General features: G+C 40.6%; 2 protein-coding genes across 4 annotated transcripts in view; both read left to right on the top strand.

Annotated features, from left to right (window-relative positions):
- Window positions 1-2,030, top strand: part of LOC120534630 (zinc finger protein 845-like) — a 55,904-nt gene extending 53,874 nt beyond the window's left edge. Inside the window, exon 5 of the mRNA XM_039762222.1 lies at window positions 181-2,030. Within this exon, the coding sequence (XP_039618156.1) occupies window positions 181-1,307 (1,127 nt within the window). The 3' untranslated portion in view covers window positions 1,308-2,030. The remainder of the gene's footprint in view (window positions 1-180) is intronic.
- A 5,973-nt stretch (window positions 2,031-8,003) lies between these two features.
- LOC120534410 (zinc finger protein 883-like) lies at window positions 8,004-24,431 on the top strand. 3 transcript variants are annotated; one of them, XM_039761980.1, is made up of 3 exons: window positions 8,004-8,069; window positions 14,969-15,446; window positions 20,080-24,431. In XM_039761980.1, the coding sequence occupies exons 2-3, from the start codon at window positions 15,041-15,043 to the stop codon at window positions 21,795-21,797; spliced, it is 2,124 nt and encodes a 707-aa protein (XP_039617914.1). In that variant the 5' UTR covers window positions 8,004-8,069; window positions 14,969-15,040; the 3' UTR covers window positions 21,798-24,431. The 3 variants fall into 3 exon arrangements, with proteins under 3 accessions (XP_039617914.1, XP_039617912.1, XP_039617913.1); XM_039761978.1 differs by lacking the exon at window positions 8,004-8,069 and adding an exon at window positions 8,566-8,674; XM_039761979.1 differs by lacking the exon at window positions 8,004-8,069 and adding an exon at window positions 8,572-8,653.
- The last annotated feature ends 713 nt before the right edge of the window (window positions 24,432-25,144 follow it).

Raw genomic sequence — 25,144 nt, 5'->3', positions numbered from 1 at the left:
CACTTGATTATGTAGATCTCTTTATAAATTACTTTGGACTCAGTGAGTGAATATAATTGTGATGGGATTAGGTTTAAAGGAATTTACTATTTCATACTGAGTGGCCCTGTCAGATCAGGTCATCTTCTAAAGTTGAAATGAATAAGGTTTATTTACCTTTTTAAAACTATCTTTCTACAGGTTTGCAAGACAATGGATCAGAGAATTTAAAACCACCCTCCTTTCAGTATAGATATAAGGCTGTTGTCAAACTAAGAAGAATCAATTGTATCAACGCCCAAGTGCAAAATAAAAATCATTCTTCTTGGCATGTCTGCCAAAAGTGTGGGAAAAGTTTTAAGTGCAAAGCAAATCTGACAAGTTATGCAAAAGAACAGCCCTATTGTTCTGAATGTATCCAACAGTTCTGCACTAGTACCAGCCTTGAAATTCATGAAAGAATTCAGACTGGGGAGAAGCCATATTGTTGTTCTCAATGCAGTAAACGATTCTCAAAACTACGCTATCTTCAGATCCATGCAGGAATTCATGCCGGGGATAAACCATATTGTTGTTCTGAATGTGGTAAACAATTCTCACACAATACCAGTCTTAAGAATCACAAAAAAACTCACACTGGAGAGAGACCATACTGTTGTTCTGAATGTGGCAAACAATTCCAACGGGTGCGCAGTCTCGAGAGCCACACAAGAATTCACACCGGAGAGAAGCCATATTGTTGTCCTGAGTGTGGCAAACGATTCTCGCGCTGCAGTGACTTTGGGAAACACACAAGAGTTCACACTGGAGAGAAACCGTATTGCTGTCTTGAATGTGGCAAACAATTCTCACAATTACACTCTCTTCGTAGCCATACCAGAATTCACACCGGAGATAAACCATACTCTTGCTCCGAATGTGGCAAACAGTTCTCTCATCGTGACACTCTAAAGAACCACAAAAGAACTCACACTGGGGACAGGCCATACTCTTGTTCTGAGTGTGTTAAACGATTTCGTCACCGCGGCAGTCTTAAGAACCACGAGAGAACTCACACCGGAGATAAACCCTACTGTTGCTCTGATTGTGGCAAACAGTTCTCTCAGAGTACCAGTTTTGAGATTCATAGAAGAATTCACACTGGAGAGAAGCCATATTTCTGTTCTGAATGTGGCAAACAATTTTATTACAGCAGTGGACTTCAGAAACATCGAAGAATTCACACTGGAGAAAAACCTCATTGCTGTACTGATTGTGGTAAAAGATTTTTACAGCTATTCAGTCTTCAGAGGCACACAAAACTTCACACTGGAAGAAAAAAGGAATGAGTTGAGGGGAATGAGAGGCAAGTACAATATTAATCCTACTCTAATTACGAAAGTGATGATTGGTATCCTCACAGGGTAGATTTGCTGTAGAAGTAGCAAGTCTCATTAAGGTGAACCTGCTTTCACAGTAAGAGAAGAATCCAAAAAAAGAAATTTAGACCTGCTGTACTGTTTTTCTCAAGAGTCAAAAAGGCACCCTCATCCTACCTCAGCACAACGGTGGGCGAGGAGATTTGTTCAGATAAGGAGGAGAGTTTTGGGTGCAGTGTGAATCCAGATGGACAGTGCTGCTGGCCCAAGCACAGTGAAACGGACATGTCCACATAAATGCATCATGAGCAAAAAAAAAAAAAAATATGAGGACTACTTACAGTTTTGTGGTCAGTTGAAGATAAACCAGATTACTGTTTTCACTCAACAGACAGTGGTTAAGGATATGGTGCCCTCATCCAGAAATGAATACTATTAACACATTTGATTTTGTGTGTGGTCTATTTATATATAAACACAAGTGAAAGCTGTGCTGTGGGACTATCAGTAGGACACTTTGAACCATTTTTGCACCATTACAATCCTTCTGTACTTAGACTTTAGCCTGCTAGTTCGAACTTTCTGGCTTCTGTATTCTCCTTTAACATTCCTCTTCTGCCTCATAAATACACTGGGGTGGGCAAAAGTAGGTTTACAGTTGTAAGTACACAGAACACAGAGTTTATTTGTGTATTATTATTTATTTATTACTTATTGTATTATTTATCTTATTTATCTTTTTCTTCTTCTTATTATTATTATTATTTCATATCTTTAGCAAGTAGACTACAAAAATGTGTAAATAATTAATTGCAGCAAATTTAAGCACTTAGGAGATTGTGCCCTAAGTGCACTGTGACATTCTTTTGAGTTCATAAAGCTATTGTAATAATCATAATCTGCATGCCTTTTTTCCATATGAACAGCTGTAAGCCTACGTTTGCCCACTCCTGTATATAATCTTTTGGACCTTAATCCTTTGCATGTCAGTCACGTCCAGCAGAGTGCATTGTCTCCAGCCACTCTTCTTCTTCTTCTTCTTCTTCTGGCTGCTCCCATTAGGGGTTGCTACAGCGGATCATCTTGTTCCAAATCTTACATTGTCTCCAGCCACTACACCCGCTAAATTGGCTTTATCCACAGATATTATTCATTGGGAAGCTTCTACCTTTTCTTAAATTCTCAGCAGCAAAGACCAGCCGTTACTGCCAGAGGACAAGAAATGGTACAGCTGATCAGAACTGAGGCGGCTGGTGATGAACACCACTTTTCTGATTCCTAATCCCTGTTCCTTAATTTCTTTTAAGATTCATACTTTTCTGCATGTCTGGATTTGCAGAATCCTATAGGAATTGGTGCTTGTCAAGTGGGGGTGACTCTTGTTGTAGTTAGTTGTTTATGTTATTGATTGTTGATGCAATTCGATTATGACTTTCCTGCTTTCCACATTCTCATTGTGATTGCCAATTTGTGTTGTTTAACCTCAGTGCTTTTTTTGTGATTGAACCGCATTTTACCTATTCTCATGCTTATTGTCGATTATCAATAAAAATGGATCACAGAAAATAAATGATACAAGTTTTCCACTAAACAATATGCCAGGAATGCTCATATAGTTGAACAATTAAAGAAATTAAGCATGTTAAGTCCAATAAAATAGAGAACAAGACAGTCAAAGCTTCATCCACATGTCTTTATTTAGTAAGTGATATTACTCAAGTGCTGTTATGTATGTATGGATGGATGGATGCTGAGCATATGAGAATTAAAGAAATCAGGCTTCTGGATCACAGTGACACACTGATGATTAGTTAACTGTCATTCCTGGGTTCACTCCTTTGGGATGTGGGATGAAGAGTGAAGGTTGTGGGGACAAACAACAGCAGGCATCACGAGGATATGCAAACTCCACAAGGGCCATTTGAGCCCCAGAGCTGTAAGGCAGTGGTGCTAACCGCTGTGCCAATTTGTCATCCAGGAAAAATATAAATTTTTGAAAAAGTTGAGAAGATGACATCAGACTGGTTTCATGTTTCAGAGTAAGTTCTGGTAAGACCAACAGAAAACCCTTTGTCAAAAATACAAAGTTACCACTTTCCGGAACTTAAATATCAGTTTTCATGGCAGTTCATGTGCCACTGTGTATCTTGGCATAAAAGGTTTCTTTCGACTTTCAAGCCGATGTGAGTTCTCACCTGTCCCTACTGAGATCTTTTGGCCCCTTTACTAGATGTATCACTCTATGTGTGTGGCTATGCTCTTATTCCACCATGTTGTCCTCAAAGATGTCACTCTGTGTGTGGCTTGTATTTCACCAAGGCATGTCTGAGGCTCTCGAACACAGGGCCATCTTAATATATGGGCACTGGCCAGGGACCCCAGGAGCATAGGAGGCCACGATGTTTCTGATTCTTATGTATGCTTCTGTTTTGCTATTAAAACAGAGGCCCCAGCACACAGGAGGCATATGATGCTGTTAAGACATCCCTGCAATGATTGCTCCTTCTTTTTCTCTCTTTTGCCATTTTCCTTAAATTTGTATCCTCCATCTCCTTCACTACATAGAACTCTTTTTGATGTTCACCTCAAGAGCCAACTTCTGGCAACTGCAAACCCCTTAATTCCATTTTCAAGGCTTTATTATGAATCCCTGCACTTTGAAACATAAAGCCACTGAGGTTTGAATGTTCATTTTATAATGTGGACTTTCTTTTCAGGTGGCGCACCTGGATATCAAAAGAATTGAATAGGGAGGTGTAAGCCACCGAGTCTTCAAAGAAGGCACCAGGTGAGAGGTAGAAACTTGAGGGTAAAACCGGCAAACTCACACAGTAAAAGAATTAGCTTGCAATACAGGAAACGCCTGAGGAGCAGTGCAAGTTTGGCAGAGTTACATTTGTGATGGGTTTCTGTCGTCTTTCTATGGACTCCTTCAACAGACCTAGCAGCAGGAGGAGCCCAGGCATCTCATTTAAAGTGGAGCAGAAAGGTACATCAAGGAAAATGTGTCTTTGTCCCTAACATTATGGAGGGCACTGTATGCATTACAATATCAGGTGGTGAAGTGGTTAGAGTGGCTGCCTCGTTGAACCAGTTCAATTCTAAGAGCATGCGAGATCACAATCTGTGCTGTTTTGGCATGTTTTCCTTGTGTCTGTGTATGTTTGTCTCAGGGTACTCCAGTTTTCCCTCCTCATCCCTCTGATTAACATCCCTGCGTGTTAAATGGAGCTTTCAAAAAAATCTGTCTTCAGACGCACTAACTCAGTATCTTCGTTACAGCTGACAGACTCTGGCAGCCAGCAGACACGTCTGAAGTGCTGGCTCTGGTGTCGTCCTCTTACCTGCTCCCCATGAGCTGCTTTATAGCCGTTATCTTCAGGAATATCCGCCCCCCTCTGGAAGTCAGTGGCCCTTGTGTCCCTCTTAGGTTCTGACCCTGAAGTCGCTACGATATCTTTTACTTTGACAAAGTGGTCCCAGGTCGAAAACACTTTAAGAATGACCTCTCTAGAAGAGCTCCCACCGAGGCTGATGTGCCGTGAACAGAAAGAAATAATCTAGACTAAACCAGTGAGTCTTCAGGTTGATTTTAAACCTAAAAGTAAAGATACGTCTTTTACATAAGCAAGCAGATCATTCCCCTCCTTAAGACAGAATTTGGTAGATGCTATCTGCTAGGTGAACCTTAGGTCCAGGAGCTGCAATACAGATCCCATCTGGAATAGTAGACCAACTCTTTGGCCTTGCACCTATATATGAGAGGTCTTGAAAGTTTGCCTACACTAACAACATATACTTGTGGACTTGCAAGAAGCTTCCCCAGGTGGTGCATCTTGTGAAATGGACCACAAGAATGTGATGTTCATATTTTCCTGTGTACCATGTGGTCTCTGTATTTGTGAAGAAAGAACTGAGTGATCTTAGGTAGACTCCATTCATGGTTTACTTCTTGTCTCCTCTCTTATTTATGATCTTCAAGCACATAATATCATGACACAATTGAGACTGGGAGAGTATCCAGTTACAAAACCCATGGGCCACACCTCTGCTCTTTGCAGATGACATTGTCCCCTTGGCCTCTCAGAATGTGTTTCACAGGGTGCATCAAATGTGATACATTTACGATACAAGCAATAATTTCCAAATCAAAGGTCACACTCTTCTACTGGAACAAGCATTTTTAAGATGGTATGAGAAGATAGAAATACCACAGGAAAGGTTTCTGATGATAGGGTGGTCTGAATGACCCAGATCAGTGCTTTGCTGCAATAAATCATCAAGATAAGTGGAGTAAAAGTTAAGTGAAGATGTGGATGGATATATATATATATATATATATATATATATATATATATATATATATATATATATATATATATATATATATATATATATATATATATATATATATATATATATAAACTGCTCAAAAAATTTAAAGGAACAGTTTGAAAACACATCAGATCTCAATGGGAAAAAGAAATCCTCCTGGATATCTATACTGATATAGACTGGGTAATGTGTTAGGAACGAAAGGAGGCCACATTGTTTGATGGAAATGAAAATGATCAACCTACAGAGCCCTGAATTCAAAGACGCCCCAAAAATCAGAGTGAAAAAATTATGTGGCAGGCTAGTCCATTTTGCCAAAATTTAATTGCAGCAACTCAAAATTGTACGCAGCACTTTGTATGGCCCCTGTGTTCTTGTATACATGCCTGACAACATCGGTGCATGCTTCTAATGAGATGACAGATGATGTTGTGGGGGATCTTCTCCCAGATCTGGACCAGGGCATCACTGAGCACCTGGAGAGTCTGAGGTGCAACCTGGTGGCATTGGATGGACCAAAACATAATGTCCCAGAGGTGTTCTATTGGATTTAGGTCAGGAAAGTGTGGTGGCCAGTCAATGGTATCAATTCCTTCATCCTCCAGGAACTGCCTGCATACTCTCACCACATGAGGCCAGGAATTGTCTTGCACCAGGAGCCACTGTACCAGCACAGGGTCTGACAATGGGTCCAAGGATTTCATCCTGATATCTAATGGCAGCCAAGGTGCCTTTGTCAAGCCTGTAGCGGTCTGTGTGACCCTCCATGGATATGCCTCCCCAGACAATCATTAACCCACCACCAAAGTGCTCATGCTGAATGATGTTACAGGCAGCATAATGTTCTCCATGGCTTCTCCAGACCCTTTCACTTCTGTCACGTGCTCAGGGTGAACCTGCTCTCATCTGTAAAAAGCACAGGGCACCAGTGATGCATCTGCCAATTCTGGTATTCTATGGCGAATGCCAATCGAGCTGCATGCTGCTGGGCAGTGAGCTCAGGGCCCATTAGAGGACATGGGGCCCTTGGGTCACCCTCATGAAGTCTTTCTGGTTGTTTGGTCAGAGACATTCACACCAGTGGCCTGCTGGAGGTTATTTTGTTATTTTGGAGTTTTTTTTGTTTTTTCTGTCCACCCTGGCCATCGGACCTTACTCTTATTCTATGTTAATTAATGTTGACTTATGTTTATTTTTATTGTGTCTTCTATTTTTCTATTCATTTTGTAAAGCACTTTGAGCTACATTTTTTTGTATGAATATGTGCTATATAAATAAATGTTGATTGATTGATTGATTGATTGTAGGGCTCTGGCAGTGTTCAACCTGTTCCTCCTTGCCCAAAGGAGCAGATACTAGTCCTGCTGATGGGTTATGGACCTTCTATGGCCCTCTCCAGCTCTCCTAGAGTAACTGCTTGTCTCCTAGAATCTCCTCCATGCCCTTGAGACTGTGCAGGGAGACACAGCAAACCTTCTGGCAATGACACGTATTGATGTGCCATCCTGGAGAAGTTGGACTACCTGTGCAACCTCTGTATGGTCCAGGTATCGCCTCATGCTACCAGTAGTGACACTGACTGTAGCCAAATGCAAAACTAGTGAAGAAACAGTCAGAAAAGATGAGGAGGGAAAAATGTCAGTGGCCTCCACCTGTTAAACCATTCCTGTTTTGGGGGTCATCTCATTGTTGCCCCTCTAGTGCATCTGTTGTTAATTTCATTAACACCACAGCAGCTGAAACTGATTAACAACCCCCTCTGCTACTTAACTGACCAGATTAATATCCCATAAGTTTCACTGACTTTATGTTATACTCTGATTAAAAAGTGTTCCTTTAATTCTTTTGAGCAGTATATATATATATATATATATATATATATATATATATATATATATATATATATATAGAGAGAGAGAGAGAGAGAGAGAGAGAGAGAGAGAGAGAGAGAGAGAGAGAGAGAGAGCCATTGGATTATCTGGTGCTAGGGTTCCTGGAGTTATTCGCCACCAAACATTGAATGGTTTGAGGAGCTGAATGGCTGAACCATTAGCACAGGGGTTGTACATCGACACACGGCTAAAATAGTGTAATGGCAAAGAGTAGTTCTTAGTGACTAACCATTGTTAATTGTTATTTAGCCAATTATGTTTGTCAATCACACAAAATCTGGTGTATCAATCCCCAGGTCTCTGAAGCTGACTGGCACGATGGGCTATAAGTCCCCCTTCTGCAATTAGTTGGAAGGAAAATCTGCAGCCACTGCGGCCCTCTTGGACTTTGATCGAGGACACTTGGTATAAACTGCTGCCATTCGCTTGACCGCTTGATACAAAAGCTCCCAGGTGGCAAAGACTTTGCCATTACAATTCACTTGCACAAGCGCATCAGACCGGTGTAAGTGGCATTTTAATTTATACTTACTGTACGTTCCCTTCTGATAACATGTCATAAAATCAGAAACTCACCCGGGACACCCATGTAGTTTTCGACTGCATTTACTTCCATTACTGCCTCACGTATTAACATAACATTATGTAATAAAACTCAAACTCTGCTACGGGTTCCGGGAAATTAATTTAATAGCAAGGTTAAACAAACAAGCTCATCACAGTGCGCATTCTCTTAAGAAAAATGCGTGTTACACATCTGTCCATCTATTTTATATAAAATATTATATTAACTCTTGAAAGGGTTGTTAACTGCTGATCAGTAAAACTGTTGTAAATGAGTGTGCATTTTTAAATCTTAAAGAAAATGATTGTTTTAAAATATTTTCTTTATGAACGAGTCGGACTAGTCTTTGTATAGGTGTGCAGTTAGACCGTCTCTCCTATAGATGGCAGCATTTTCCGAACTCGAAAGTACTGCTGAGTGACGTTTGGTTCTTTCTTGTTCAGTTTGACTATCCGAGCGCGCGTCTCCAGCACAAGTGCAGTGCTCCGAATTTTGTCGCGGAGTGGGAGAGTAAAACCTTCTGAGTAAGTAAAAGGCCTGTCCAGGTAAGAATTGATATCAAGAGCGAATCCAGAGTGCTGCATACTTAAATAGATACGAAGGACACAGGGAAGGAAATGAGATGGCGTTCAGGTGAATGAAAGCTGAATGGAAAGGCGGAAGAGGCAAGGATCAGAGCACAGAACGATACATCCATGTGTTTTATTGTTATGACCGTCGCGAAGCATTACGACTGAGTTCTAAAACGTTTCTTTCCTCCTTCAACCCGTCATGTGTTCACCGATCGTGGCGGATCAGCGTGTTGATCATTCTTAGTGCCCGAGTGATTTCACGGAACGTAGACGTCTCTACCCACCCATCCATCCATCCATCCGTCTGTCTGTCAGCACATTTCATATGTCCTCCAATGTCAAACAGTAGATGTGGGAATTTAGGGCATAAATTGACCCATATTTTACTCAGTAAATAATATTTCAAACACAGAAAGCGGAGGGTTATATTGAGGAGAATTAGGTGATGTTAAAAGTGGTGTCCAGAAGGGATCATAATATCTGGATAAGAACGTAATCAGTACGCTAGCAAAGTTTGCAGATAACACCAAAGTAGATGGGAAGCATATAATGTAAAATCAGCCAAATCTTTAAAGAAAGACCTGGCAGTAAACAGGCTTGATCAGATTTGTGGCAGATCAAATTTAATGTACAAAGAGGTAAGGTATTGCACGTAGGCAGTAGAAATGTTCGATTTGAAAGCACAATGAGAGGGGTCTGAAACTTGAAAGTACCCCTTATGGGAAGGACTTTTGACTCCTAGTGGACTGAATGTTATTTACATCAAGAAGCAACCAAGAAGGCTATTAGGATGTTATATATATATCATGGTGTGTGAAATACAGGCCAGTGCAGGATATCCTTAAGGTATATAAAACATTAGTTAGGCCTCTGGGAGAGTGACTAGGCTGACTCTTTAAGAGGTATGAGTCATGAGGAGAGACTGACGAAGTTTATACAAATGGAGGTTAAGAGGAGACCTAAAGAAAAATCATGAGTGTGATTTAAAAGTGAATCATTTATTTGTCTTATAGTCTCCTTTGCTCTGTGAAGTGGCCTGTGATGGTATACGAGTTATTTTTATATAGCCCAAAATCACACAAGAAGTGCCGCAATGGGCTTTAACAGGCCCTGCCTCTTGATAGCCCCCCAGCCTTGACTCTCTAAGAAGACAAGAAAAAACTCCCCCCCCAAAAAAAAAACCCTTGAAAAAATGGAAGAAACCTTGGGAAAGGCAGTTCAAAGAGAGACCCCTTTCCAGGTAGGTTGGGTGTGCAGTGGGTGTTAAAAGAAGGGGGTCAATACAATACAATATACAGAACAGAACAAATCTTCAATACAGTATAAAAATTAAAATTTTAGAAGTACGGAGTAGAATTTAACAGTAGATGATATCTCATAATAGGATTTGGATTTGTTTAGAGTCCTGGAGACCTCATTCATCAAGTTGCCTCCTCCATTTGGCCATTTTGGTCATTCCACAGCTTAAATAGCACTAATCCGATGAAAGGACCTCTCTTTCCCACGATTCCTGCGATCCTCCATCAGGGATGACTTTACCATAGGCAGGCACAGCAACTTGGTAGGTGGGCTGTGGCACTAATTGCCACATTTGAGTACCAAGAAGAAAAACAGAATAGGTGAGGGTTAGTATTCAATTCTAACTATCCTGTTACTTATGTTTTAGTGCTAATGACTAACAACAGAGATGCAGTCTGTACAGTTAATCAGCAGCTCTAGTCAGGATATGCTAAACTGAAGTAGTGAGTCTTCAGCCGGGATTTAAAGGCTGAGACTGAAGGGGCATCTCTTATAGAAGCAGGAAGACCATTCCACAGTTTAGGGGCCCTGTATCTAAAAGCTCGACCTCTCACTGTTATTTTATTAATCCTTGGAATCATAAGCAGACCGACATCTTGAGATCTTAATGTGTGCTCAGGTTTGTAAGTCATGATAAGTTCAGACAAGTAAGCTGGACCTTGGCCATTTAATCCTTTATATGTTAAAAGGAGGATTTTGAAATCTGCTCTGAACTTAACCGGGAGCCAGTGTAAGGATTTAAGAACTGGAGTTATATGTTCTTGTTCTTGTAATAATTCTTGATATATATGGTCTTAATGATGGTGTATATCAATTTAAGAGTGATTGTCCTACCTTAAATAGGCCTTAAGGATTGCTGGACTTCTACTTTGTCTTCAATATATCTAATATTTTAAGTTTTGTGTTTTTTATCAAATGGGGCTATTGAATTTGTTGGCCACATTTCCACTTTTAAACTCTTTAGTGTGCACCAAGTAGCCAATGTTGGTTTTTCACAATTGGTGAGTGGGCCTCCTTTCAACATTTTATTTTACATTCTTACAAGTTTGTTTTACACCTCATGTATAAAATCTTGATTAGATTCCCTATGAAAATTTTGCTTACAATAGAAAGGGAAAATCGCTGTATGCACATAAAAAAAAACACACATACGACAGGTCCCATGCCAAGTTCATTTATAAACCTCAAATCAACTTTAAACTGTGTATGCATGTATGCACTTATAGCTACTGCTTGTCACCTCCTGCCAAGTAACCGTATATGAATTTGAATATTCATGACCTAATCAACATATACATGTGTCCATGCTCCTGAGTGATGTTTTTCCACTAGAGATGAAACTGCCATGAATGTCAACTTGAGGGAATTTTTAGGAGTGGCCGGGGGTGGGGGTATTGCTTGCCCTACTAAAATAAGTCTCAATGACCATTTTGTTTTTTTTTTTTTCTAAATTTTTTAAGGTTGCAGTTATTCAAAAAAATGAGGAGTATGGTGTTGCAGTGGTAGCTCTGCTGCCTTGTAGTAAGGAGTCTGGGGGACTCATTGCGCTTGTTCCCTATGTGGAGTGTCCACGCGTGTTGTTTTTGTGACCCCAAAGGTAGCAATGCTAAATTGTCGCTTGATGTGTATGTGTGTGTTGTTCCTGCCTGCGCCCATTACTTTCTAGGATAGGCTCCTGATGTGATTAAAAGTTTCAAAGGATGGATAGATCAACTAATTCTATAATCCGCTTGTACATCGCCAGTCCTTCAAAGAGATAGAGAAATACAGTACTCTGTACAGTTTTAATGTGGAGGGGTCCCGTGTAGGTATGTAGTGCAACAATTTAAGAATAACATTTGTCAGTGTAAAAACTGCAAAGAATTTGTGAATTTCTGCAATACATCACATCATTAAAACATTCAGAGAATTCAGAGACACAAGGCCAAAAACCAGTGCTGAATGGCAGTGATCTTTGGGCCCTCAGATGGCACCGCATTATAAACTGACACAATTTTGTAGTGGAAATCGCTGCATGACCTCAGGGACAGTGCTAAAAACCATTATCTGTGAACACAGTTCATTGCTGCATACGCAAACGCAAGTTCAAACTCTACCATGAGAAACAAACCGTCTATAAGCATAATCCATAAACAGCCCTGTTTTCTCTGGGCCCAAGCACATTTAAGACAGACTCAGGTGAAGTGCAAAGCTGTCCTGTGGTCTGATGAATCAAAATATGAAGTTCTTTTTGGAAATCATGGACTTCCCATCCTCTGGTTTAAAGAGGAGAGGAACCATCTGGCCTGTTATCAGCACTCAAAGCCAGCCTCCATGATGGTGTGGGGGTGCATTAGTGCACATGGCATGGGTAGCTTGCACCATTAATGCTGAGCAATGCATACAGGTTTTGAAGCAACATACAGTATGCTGCCATTTGACTTTTTCAGGAAAGGTTTTGCTTATTTCAGCAAGACAACGCCAAACTGCATTCTGCACTTATTACAACTGCAGATGTAGTAAAAGAGTCGGGGTGCTAAACTGGCCTGCCTGCAGTCCAGACCTGTCACTTATGGAAAACATTTGGTGCATCATGAAATGAAAAATATGACAAAGGAGACCCTGAATTGTTAAGCAGCTGAAATCCTGTATCTGGAAAGAATTGGACAACAATTCACTTTTTCAAAACTTACAGCAATTGGTCTCCTGAGTTCTCAAACATTTATAGAGAATTGTTAAAAGGAGCGGTAATGTAACCAAGTGGTACACATGCCCCAACTTTTTTTGAAACGTTGTTACTGGTATCAAATTCAAAATGAGCATATACAGTGGTGTCAAAAACTATTTGCCCCCTTCCTGATTTCTTATTCTTTTGCATGTTTGTCACACAAAGTGTTTCTGATCATCAAACACATTTAACCATTAGTCAAATATAACACAAGTAAACACAAAATGCAGTTTTTATTATTTAGGGAGAAAAAAAAATCCAAACCTACATGGCCCTGTGTGAAAAAGTAATTGCCCCCTGAACCTAATAACTGGTTGGGCCACCCTTAGCAGCAATAACTGCAATCAAGCGTTTGCGATAACTTGCAATGAGTCTTTTACAACGCTCTGGAGGAATTTTGGCCCACTCATCTTTGCAGAATTGTTGTAATTCAGCTTTATTTGAGGGTTTTCTAGCATGAACCGCCTTTTTAAGGTCATGCCATAGCATCTCAATTGGATTCAGGTCAGGACTTTGACTAGGCCACTCCAAAGTCTTCATTTTGTTTTTCTTCAGCCATTCAGAGGTGGATTTGCTGGTGTGTTTTGAGTCATTGTCCTGTTGCAGCACCCAAGATCACTTCAGCTTGAGTTGACGAACAGATGGCCGGACATTCTCCTTCAGGATTTTTTGCTAGACAGTAGAATTCATGGTTCCATCTATCACAGCAAGCCTTCCAGGTCCTGAAGCAGCAAAACAACCCCAGACCATCACACTACCACCACCATATTTTACTGTTGGTATGATGTTCTTTTTCTGAAATGCTGTGTTCCTTTTACGCCAGATGTAACGGGACATTTGCCTTCCAAAAAGTTCAACTTTTGTCTCATCAGTCCACAAGGTATTTTCCCAAAAGTCTTGGCAATCATTGAGATGTTTCTTAGCAAAATTGAGACGAGCCCTAATGTTCTTTTGCTTAACAGTGGTTTGCGCCTTGGAAATCTGCCACGCAGGCCGCTTTTGCCCAGTCTCTTTCTTATGGTGGAGTCGTGAACACTGACCTTAATTGAGTCAAGTGAGGCCTGCAGTTCTTTAGACGTTGTCCTGGGGTCTTTTGTGACCTCTCGGATGAGTCGCCTCTGCGCCTTGGGGTAATTTTGGTCGGCCGGCCACTCCTGGGAAGGTTCACCACTGTTCCATGTTTTGCCATTTGTGGATAATGGCTCTCACTGTGGTTCGCTGGAGTCCCAAAGCTTTAGAAATGGCTTTATAACCTTTACCAGACTGATGGATCTCAATTACTTCTGTTCTCATTTGTTCCTGAATTTCTTTGGATCTTGGCATGATGTCTAGCTTTTGAGGTGCTTTTGGTCTACTTCTGTGTCAGGCAGCTCCTATTTAAGTGATTTCTTGATTGAAACAGGTGTGGCAGTAATCAGGCCTGGGGGTGGCTACGGAAATTGAACTCAGGAGTGATACACCACAGTTAGGTTATTTTTGAACAAGGGGGCAATTACTTTTTCACACAGGGCCATGTAGGTTTGGATTTTTTTTTCTCCCTAAATAATAAAAACCATCATTTAAAAACTGCATTTTGTGTTTACTTGTGTTATATTTGACTAATGGTTAAATGTGTTTGATGATCAGAAACATTTTGTGTGACAAACATGCAAAAGAATAAGAAATCAGGAAGGGGGCAAATAGTTTTTCACACCACTGTATATTTTTCAGAAAACAATAAAAGTTTCAATATTTAATTTGGTGCTTGTACTATTTTGAATTAAATATAAGGTTTACCAGATTTTCAAATCATTGCATTCTGTTTTAAGTTAGATTTTACACAGTGACTGAACATCTTTCGGAAACGGTTGTTTGAAGAGAACATTTTCTCAGATCTTGACCATACATTGTTCTCCTCTCTTGCTTAATGAATCTTAGCCTGAAGAGTTCTATTCAGTTTTTACAGCATTGAAAAACATTTAAGATGTATCTGTCCTAGTCTGTATATGAACACAGGGAACTCCAGTTTCTGTATTACCTCTTGCCTGAAGAAGGTGCCTGAGTTGCCTCGAAAGCTCGCATATTGTAATCTTTTTCAGTCAGCCAATAAAAGGGGTCATTTTTGCTTGAATTCTCACTCAGAACTTTTGCGGAAATAGTAGTGGCATTTGTAATACAATGCTGCCATCTAGTGGACTTTAATGTAATATACTTTTGTATTTCAGTATCATTTGTTTTATAGATGTTTATAGACCTTTTTTTCTGCAAACGTCTTTCCACAGATAGGAAGGAGCTGCTTCCATTTTCAATAACATTTATATATGTGACCATTACTGGCCCTGCTAACACATACCATGGAGAAAAGGACTGTAAATGTCAAGGAAGAGGACTGTGAACAGGAGACCGCCCACCGTCCAAAGGAGAGTCTTTGCATTAAGGAGGAGGACTGTGAGTGGGAATGTGTCCACCCTATAAAAGACGATCCCTATATCAAGGATGAGGATTATGAACTGGGGACACAGGACATTAAACAAGACTATGATCAAAAGTCTGCCTGGTTTGACGTGCAGATTGTCGACGGTGTCAAGGAAGAGGACCATAATGCAGAGTTCACGTGTCAAGACCAAGCATCCCCTCAGGGCAGATATAGTTCTGTGAAGGTGAAGCAGGAATCATTAATATCTGATGTGAAGAGGACTGAGGGAATATCTGGGAGAATAGAAGAAGGTCACCTGTCCTCTCTGAGTCGTTTTGGAGAAAGTAAGTATGAAATCATACAGAATGCTGGATTTAATGTTATTTATCTAGAAGAGGCTCTTGCGTTTTTTATATACGAAACCTGTAAAAACTGTTTTTAATATTTCTTGATGAGATTTATAGGCACAATTTAAGCATTCCAAATCCATAATCTTATTGTCAGGTGCAGCTTACACAGTGAGGGTAGCATTTGGGCTGCAGTATTCCTCCATTAGACCTATTTAACAAATACTAGTGTAAGCACAGCATTAAACCTGCCTGTTAGAAAGGCAGACACAATCGGGGGGCACAGCACTGTGGGACGTTGCACCAATTTGAAAAAGACAGAAGCATGTTTGTTTTTAGAGGCAATCTTTTCTTTTCCACCAGACATCATGAAGCGCTTCCATTAAACATTGGATTCATTTCAATGTATAAAAGGGATTCTGATGACTATAATTTTCATTACTTTGATTACTTTTTGTGAGTTGTTTTTTTCAGGGACGTGAATTGTTTATCATAGATATTTTTGTAAATGATGAACTTCTGTTTAATGCATTTAATGGCAAGAAGCAGGTTCCTTAACATTTAATAATAACTAGCCAACCCGCAGCGTACCATACACCGCATAATCAGGCCGGTTTTTTAATGATTTTTAAGCACAGGGAGAAAATTAACATTTGAAAAATCGGTAATGTAATAAATCAGCAAGAAAAGCAACATTGCACGGAACGAAGCAACACACAATCGTCTGAAGTGACTGAAAACTGGCGGACCGCCCTCGTGCCTTCTCCTGCCAGACGGAGGGATGGGGGTGCACGACGCGGAGTGTGGAATGGGAGGAGAGGAGAATGACGTCCATTCTGCTCCGTCTGTCATGCTAGTCTGCTGATTTCTCATTCAGTATGCACTGCCCGCTCATGTGCCCACCTCCAACTTGTCACTCGAGTCGCTGTCATCTTTACACAGTCCAGATGTACCTGTGACTCACGTAGACTTTTCTTTGCTCTGTGCGGATCTGGCTGCTTTTCTATATATAATCCACCAAGACACCCGACCACGGCAGTAGTGAGGTGGGAGAGGGGGAGTGTACAAAGGGTTGGAACGCAACGCACTTAGTGGGAATTCCATGGTTTGCAGCCCGAATGGGGTTCAACGGCTTACCCACACCGGGTAGACACACGTTCAATGTCATGCATAATTATTTATTGAATGCTAAACACTTCTGGAAAGACACGGATGTCTAAAACGGGTTGGTGTGAGAATACAACAGTAAGCGAATGAAAAGATGGAACTCTGGAGAGAGCAAAATACAACGCAATAGTGAACCCGCAGAATAACAAACGCCGCACAATTATTTAATGATGGTTGAACACTTCTGGAAAGAGGATACAACAGAAAGTGAATGAAAAGATGGAACTGTAGACTTTTCATTGCTCTGTGCGGTTTTGGCTGCCTTTCTATATATAATCCACCAAGACACCTGACCACGGTAGTAGCGAGGTGGGAGGGGGGTGTGAACAAAGTGCAGGAGCATCTAAGAAGACACATGTTTGTTGCGGATGCGAATTGCTGTATGTAGCGTGTAAAACAGTTTGCTATGGTGCACGCGGTGTCGTAACCGAAAACTTGGTTTTTAAAGACTGCTCACTTCATTGTGTTTTAACCTCAGTTGTAAAGGAATGTTTTAAGGACCCCATGGGAGACCCCTCGGTTTTGGCTGCTTTTCTATATATAATCCACCAAGATACCTGACCACGGTAGGAGGGGGGTGTGCACAAAGGGTAGGGACATAATGAGTGGGAGCGTATGAGTCACATTTAGTGGGAATTCCACGGCTTGCAGCCCGAATGGGGTTCAACGGCTTACCCACGCCTCTGTGCGCTGGGTAGACACACGTCCAATGTCATGCATAATTATTTATTGAATGCTAAACACTTCTGGAAAGAGACGGTTGTCTAAAATGGGTTGGTGTGAGAATACAACAGTAAGCGAATAAAAAGATGGAACTCTGGAGAGAGCAAAATACAACACAATAGTGAACCCGCAGCATAACAAACGCCGTGTGGCTCAGACGTGCATGTGGACTCTTGGCACAGACGAAAGGGACTAACTGGGTGGTCGGTGAGTTTTTGCGTCCGGGCAAATGGGCAGGCAGTGTGAATGCCTAGAGAGCGAGGGTAGACACCGGCCGGTGAAAAAGGAGTGTTGTTGGGCAGGAAAACGTCTTCCGTGTTCCTACAGGAGCATCTAAGAAGACGCATGTTTGTCTCGGAATGCGAATAGCTGTATGTAGCGTGTAAAACAGTTTGCTGTGGTGCACGCGGTCGTGCATCGTAACGGAAAAGTCGGTTTTTAAAGACTGCTTACTTCATTGTGCTTCATCCTCAGTTGTAAAGGATTGTTTTAAGGATCCCATAGGATACCCCTCGCAAATCGTTTCACACGCTGCATATGGCGATTCACCTCCACGAGAAACATGCCTCAATGAACAGTCAACGTAGCTCAGAGGTGCATAACATGCACATGACATTAACCTGACCTGCACTGCATGTGGCCTCTACGACAGACGAATATAAATGATGCCATTTTTTCTGTGTCGTCGTGGGCGTGGTCCTGCGAGTTGTCGTTGTATCCAATGGTCTTGGAGTTGGTGGGCGTGGCTCCTTCCTGCAAGCGCCATAGGTGTCTCACTTGTCGGCAGCTTAGTGAATCCATGCCCCTTCCGGCGTGCTTTCCATGGTTGTCTTGCCTTAGTGAATTATATATATAGATAATAATAATAATGCACTTTATGTATGTAATGCCTTTCCTATGTTCAAAGCATTGCACAAAAAGGATCAAAGCACAGAAAAAGATTAAATAAATAACAATGAATGCAAATAAATATAAAACTTTAAACACCAGATACTGTAGTGTAATATGTAAAACACAAAGTTTCGAATTAGAATAAGTAAAGTAAGCAAGAAGTTTAAATAGTTGAGTGTATTGGTCAGTATGCCGACATACAAATGCATTTGTGGTGCTTTTATATTCAACCGTCTCATATTCCCCATCGTAATGACACGATACATTTTAAAGGTCTCCCATACCATCTTCTGTGCCATCTGTTTTTTTTATTTTTTTGCATCTTAACAACAACATCAGAATGTACAACAGCATATTTTAGTCACAGAGAAAAAAAAATAGCAAAAAGGTGTATTCTGTGATTAACGTGGAAATTTCGGCATTAATCTCAAAATGTCCACTGTAACCTCGTAGTTTACTTTATCATTAAAGTAGACCATCGTAAATGTCATCTTCAAACCGACCGAGTTGTTAATCACTATGCACTTCTGGGGCTTCCTCCTGACCTGACAGCAGCAAATGCCACACAGAACACATTACATTTATGATATTCCAGCTCTCTGCACATTTAGAATCCTTAGATTTATACTTGATATCACTTTCATGATGAAATGCATTAAAGTATGTATGTTACATTTTACAGATAAATTGTTAACTTCATTTAAATAATGAATATGGTTAATAATTACACATGTTGTGACAGCACGGTCTGCCTTGCAGTAGGGAGTCACGTCCCTTCTGTTCCCTCTCTGGAGTTTATATGTTTTCCTGGTGGGTTTCCACAATGTGCTCAGTTTTCCTTCCAAAGACATGAAGGTTAGGGGATTTAGAGACGCTACAATGACGCTAGTGTATGTGAGTACTTGTATTCACCTTAGGATGAGCGGATACCCCATCCAGAGATTGTTTGTCTCGTGCCCGATGCTTGCTGGAATGGCCGCATCCCTGGATTGATGGCTGTAATCATTAAACATCTTTCTCAGAGATATTGTGGCAAGGTATCCTTGGAATTTAATGGGTGTTTCAGACAATTCACAACACCGCAAAGCTGAACCTGTACTCACCATGACGATATCTCACACTGCCACCTGGTGGAATCTTCCAGATTTACGTAAGGTACGCACAGTACAACACATGCATAGCAGTAGCGTCTGCTGGAACATGTGTCACGTTGTGTGAAAGTATAAACCTGGACTTATAATGAAACAAAACAGTGAGGAGGGCACTACTTGGCTCTCCACTCCTGACATCACTCTTCCCCCGTCCCCTCGGCCCGCAGTCTCTGTCTCGGATTAACTTGAATATGTCGTTCCTGCAAGCGAACTATGATTCATAGCTCAATTAGAGAGTCGCAAAATCAATTGGAATGTTCAAGCAAATTCTAGAAAAAAGCCTGATCTAAATCCATAAAGTAGTTCTGTCATTCGCTAGCTAAGCGGATGTAAGATACACATCTCAATCAAACATATAGGATTATTCCTGCCTTCTGCCTGAAGCTTGGAGGCATAAGATTTAGTTTCCCCATGACCCAACCCTGAGAAAGCAGGTTAGGAAAATGAGCAGATAGACAGTCAACACATAACACAAGAAAAGTGTTGGGCAAGAATGGACAGTTCTGCCCCACACAATTCATTAGATATGTAAAGTGAAGAGAAACAGGACTCTGCCAGCTGTAGCATGAGAACAAGTGACAGCATAATCTCAGTTTGTCAGACTCAGTAAATGGTATTTTGTGCTAAATAGTCACCTATTATCAGATATCTTTCTGTTTTATATTTAAATTAAATTGTATTTTAATGTCTTCATGCAGGTTCGCAACAAAGTGGCGACTTCTCCCCATCTTCATTTGCTCAAGCTCCGCTTCAGTGCAGACCAGAAGAACATATGACGCTATCAGAACCTGAAACAGAGGGTTTAATGCCAGTTTCTCTTCAGAGCAATTCTCCATCAGTTGTGAATTTCAACAGGACGGCCATTGTCAACACTCATCCCCAGGTACATGGTGCAAATTCAGCAGTGTTGCATATGTGCCAAGAGTATTATAATTGTGTCAAATGTAAATGTGAAAATAAAGACAATCAGTGGAGTCTCAAGACTCTGAAGCCACATCCCTGTTCCAATTGCAACAAACGATTCTCACAATTGAGCAGTCTTCAGAGACATTTAAAAATTAATTTATTTAGGAAGGATTACCGTTGTCTTGAATGTGGAGAAGAACTCTTAGGAAGTAGTAGTATACACCAATATAAACAAACTTGCATTGGGGATAGATCATATTGTTCTTTTGAAAGTGGCAAACAATTCTCTGAGAGCAGAGGTGTTGGGAACCATGAAAGAATTCACACTTGTGAGAAACCCTATTTCTGTCCAGAATGTGGCAAGCAATTCTCCAATTGTAGTACTCTAAAAGTTCACAGCAGAATTCACAGTGGAGAAAAACCCTATTGTTGCTCAGAATGTGGCAAGAAATTCTCAGAGGGTAGAATACTTCGGCAACATGAAAGAGTTCACAGTGGAGAGAAGCCATATTTCTGTTCTGAATGTGGCAAACGATTCTCTCAACCCAGTCATCTTTACCAACACTCAAGAATTCATTCAGGAGAGAAGCCCCATTGTTGTTTGGAATGTGGCAAACAATTCTTGCACTTACGCCATCTTCAGAAGCACACAATAATTCACACTGGGAAAAAGCCATATTGCTGTTCTGATTGTGGAAAACAATTCTGGCAAGTACTCAGTCTTCAGACCCACCGACGAATTCATACTGGGGAAAAGCTGTTTTGCTGTTCGGACTGCGGGAAGCAGTTCTTACACAGTCACAGCCTTCAGATCCATACCAGGAGTCACACTGGAGAGAAGCCATATTGCTGTTCTGAATGTGATAAAACTTTTTCACGAATGGACAGTCTTCACAGACATAAAAGAACTCACACTGGGGAGAAGCCATATTGCTGTTCTGATTGTGGTAAACGATTCTCACAAATGGGCAGCTTGCAACTACATAGGAGAGTTCACACAGGAGAGAAACCATACTGTTGCTCTGATTGTGGCAAACGATTCTCGCAAGTGGGCAGTCTTCAGTTACACAAGAGAAATCACACTGGAGAGAAGCCGTATAGTTGTTCTGACTGTGGCAAACGATTCCCTGTGTTAGGTAGTCTTCAGCAACACAAGAGAGTTCACACAGGAGAAAAGCCCTACAGCTGTTCTGAATGTGCTGAACAATTCTCTCTAAAGTACCTACTGGAGAGGCACAAAAGAATTCATAAAGGGGAGAAACCTTACTGCTGCTCTGACTGTGGCAAACAATTCCTCGACAAGGGCAGTCTTCAGATCCACACAAGAACTCACACTGGAGAGAAGCCGTATTGCTGTACAGAATGTGGCAAGCGATTCACAAACAACAGCAGTCTTTGGAGACACACAAGAATTCACACTGGAGAGAAACCATATGGCTGTACAGAATGTGGCAAACGATTCTTAATCAAGAGCAGTCTTTGGAGACATGCACAAACTCACAGGAGATAGATGTTATGTGACAGCTGTGCAATGGAGAAACAAAAAAAGAATATGCTTCAAATGTATTGTCTTGATATGTAAGTGAAATTTTGGCAAATATCTTAGGATCTACAGGCATTCTGTCAAGAAACTTTTAGGCCCGTTACCAATTTTAACCTCCTGTGAGCCTTAGAGAGAGACATCATTAGGATGATGCAAATGCTGTGTTGAGCCAAAGCAACAATTTAAGCAAAAAAAAAAAAAAAAAGAAAGCATTGCAATAAATGACTAATGAATGATTATCTCTATCATGGCAGACCATAAACAAACTCACAGGGGTGACTAACCCCCATAAGAAAGAATACTGCTGGTCTCAACGTGTCAGATGATTTTTCAGCAGTACAAACCACACAATAATTCACACTAGAGAGAGGTGGTATTACTATCCTAACTATGGCAAACAATTCTCTAACAAGGAACATATTCAGAATTGCTTCAGAACAGATGTCCTAGGGCCAAATTTTTAGAGAGCAAATAGTTTTCTTTGTGTCAAGTCCTGCTGTAACAAAGACCCACACCCTAACACATACACACAGACAATTCAACAGACACACTCGGGGTCGGCTTAACAACCATTACAGGTCCTGGGACCCCTACCTACACAACCACTCAGCAAGTCACAACATACATAGATTAGCATGGGGCTGCTATGCTCGTTGGGCCCCCAGGAAACTGCCCAGCATGTCCATGCATTTAGACGGCCCTGGATACACTCCTTCATTTTATCATTCCTTAGAACAGTTTTGATAAGTATAGGCCAATCAGCCCATCAAAGCTTACCAATCCTATCCACCTAATTTCTCTAAGATAACATCAAATCAGCACTCTCATCACACATCAAGTTTATCCAAGATTTCAAAATAATGTTTATAAAGAGTGATAAACTCAGCATGGACTGCCTTGTTTATCACACCATGTACAAAATGTATTCAATGACATATTGTGCTCAGTAAATGAAACATAAATACTTTGTCAAGTCAATGTCTAAAAATCAAAAGCCCAAACAGTATAACAGTTCCATGTAAATTGGTGAATACGAAGACAGTTCAGGATATTTTCACGTGCACAAACTCTTTTGTAATAATATACTTTGCCGACAATCACTTTGTTAGGTTTGTGATATTTGCTGTTGTGATATTTATGCCTGTGTTAGTATATGGGGAAGACATTAGCTGGTTAATTATTTTAATAAAAGTAATGTTTAATGGACACAAAGTAACTAACTCATATTGTCTAAAAAGACACAAATTACTGATATTTTAATGTTCCAAAACTCTTTCTCCCTTTTCTATTTTTAAATGTGGTCCAACTTTAAGGCTACTTCTGTGAAAAAGTTTTAATGGAAAGTTCATCCATTACTTCTGAATAGTAGTAAAATGGTCTTTATTGTTGTATTTTTGTGGAGTTACACTGTGCTTTATTTGTATATTCACCTACGTGATATACTGTAGCTCTAGTTAGCTATGATGGGTGAGAATATAGATATATCTGCTTTATAGTGAACAGCTGCAAGGTGTTCTAGCCTGGTATGAGCAGACTAAACAGTTATCTGTACACCTTGGCATCAAAGCAGGTGCCCACTCACTATGCTGTTTCTTTTTGAAGGTGTTCCTTCTCCACCACTAACCTCTGTGGGGATATAACGGTCACCCACACTAGGTGTTCTTAAATACCTTGATCCAACCAAGCAATATAAACTTGCTACTACAATAAAACCAACAGTAGGACATGTGTTTACAAAGGGTCTTATTGCAAGATGTGTGTGTATGGGTACAGATAATAATGATGATAAGTCTGAGTGTGTAGCTGCTTAAGCGTTTCTTCAGTCCACGTGGACTGTTAACAGTGTCTGCCACTTTCATTGGGAAAGCAGACATCTAGTCTGAGTGATGATGAACATCTGTGTTTTTCTGTGCAGCATGCATCCCTAACATGAATGCCTCTCTTCATGTGGAGTTAACAACGATTACACCAAACATCAACCATCTTCAAATGACTGGTCACATTTATATCGCAAAACTGTATCCTTTATCCCTATGATGCTACCTCTACTAATCTTTTTCACCCCATAATTAAGGTGTTTTTTTGCACACTCCAGAAGTAATAACCGATGCGCAGTGTGAATTGTCGGGACCTTATATACACAGGTATGTGCTTTTTAAAATGCTCTCCAGTCAATTGAGTTTACCACAGGTGGACTCCAGTCGAGTTCTAGACGCATGACGAGAACAACTTCAGCAAACAGGACGCACCTGACCTCAGTTTACATGGAGTGCCATCGCAAAGTGTCTGAATACTTACAGGAATGAGAGATTGCAGGTTTTGATTTTTAATAAATTTGGAGATTTCTCTGAAAACATGCTTTCACTTTCTCATTAGCGGTTATTGAATGTGTAGGTCAAACATGGAAAGGTTATCAATTTAAAACGAAATCTGGAACATAATAAAGTGTGCAGAAATTGATGGGGTCTGAATACTTTTATTAATCCACCGTATATTGAATTTATTGTGTTGGTGAAGGGAGACTAAACGTTTACTTGTGCGTGGCATCGCCCCCCTTCGGTCTCACATACGAGTAACTGCTGGCTTCAGTCACCAAAGGAGACCACCCCCTGAGCTGTTTTGACTATATATGTGATATTCACAGAGTGTGAAGATATTCGTATGACACCCTGGGGCCTGCCGGGGTCTTCATTTTGTTATTGCTATATAACTCAGTTTCGCCATGACGTATAATACAGTAGAGTTAAATACTTGTGGTTCATTAGCTTTTCCTAATAACAATATTAATTCAGCAGTCACCAAAGAGTACAAAATATACTCAGAGCCAGGACCACATTAGTGAAGAATCCCTCATCACAGCACAAACTTAACACAAGAGCTCAGGCGCTATATGATACATACTGTGAACGATCCCATATCAGATCTAAAGAACACTAACAGAGGTCTCAGATGCTATATAATACATATGGTGAGAGATCTCAAATCAGATTAAAAACATTAGCAGAGGTACGCCCACGACACCCCAAAGGAATACAGCATGGAGGAAAACTAGCAGCATCTTTTGATGGGCACTGTCAGACCGGCGCCCGACAGAGGCGTAGCTAAGGTTTTCAGCGCCCGGGGACAACTGAAGATTTCGCGCCCCCTCCTGTCTGCCAAAATGCAATGGGGAAGGGAAAGAAAATTTTTTAAAATGTATTTAAAATAATAGTATTTTAAGAAAAAAAAAAAATTTAAATAGTTTTAAATTTTTAAATATTTTAATTTTTTAAAGCACTTTTATGCATATATTTTCAAGGTTTCACTAAATTTAT

This window comes from Polypterus senegalus, chromosome 8 (genome assembly GCF_016835505.1).
Source record: "Polypterus senegalus isolate Bchr_013 chromosome 8, ASM1683550v1, whole genome shotgun sequence".
Taxonomy (NCBI): Eukaryota; Metazoa; Chordata; class Cladistia; order Polypteriformes; family Polypteridae; genus Polypterus; species Polypterus senegalus.
The sequence above is the reverse complement of the archived record's forward strand: the minus strand, read 5'-3'. Positions and strand labels throughout refer to the sequence as shown.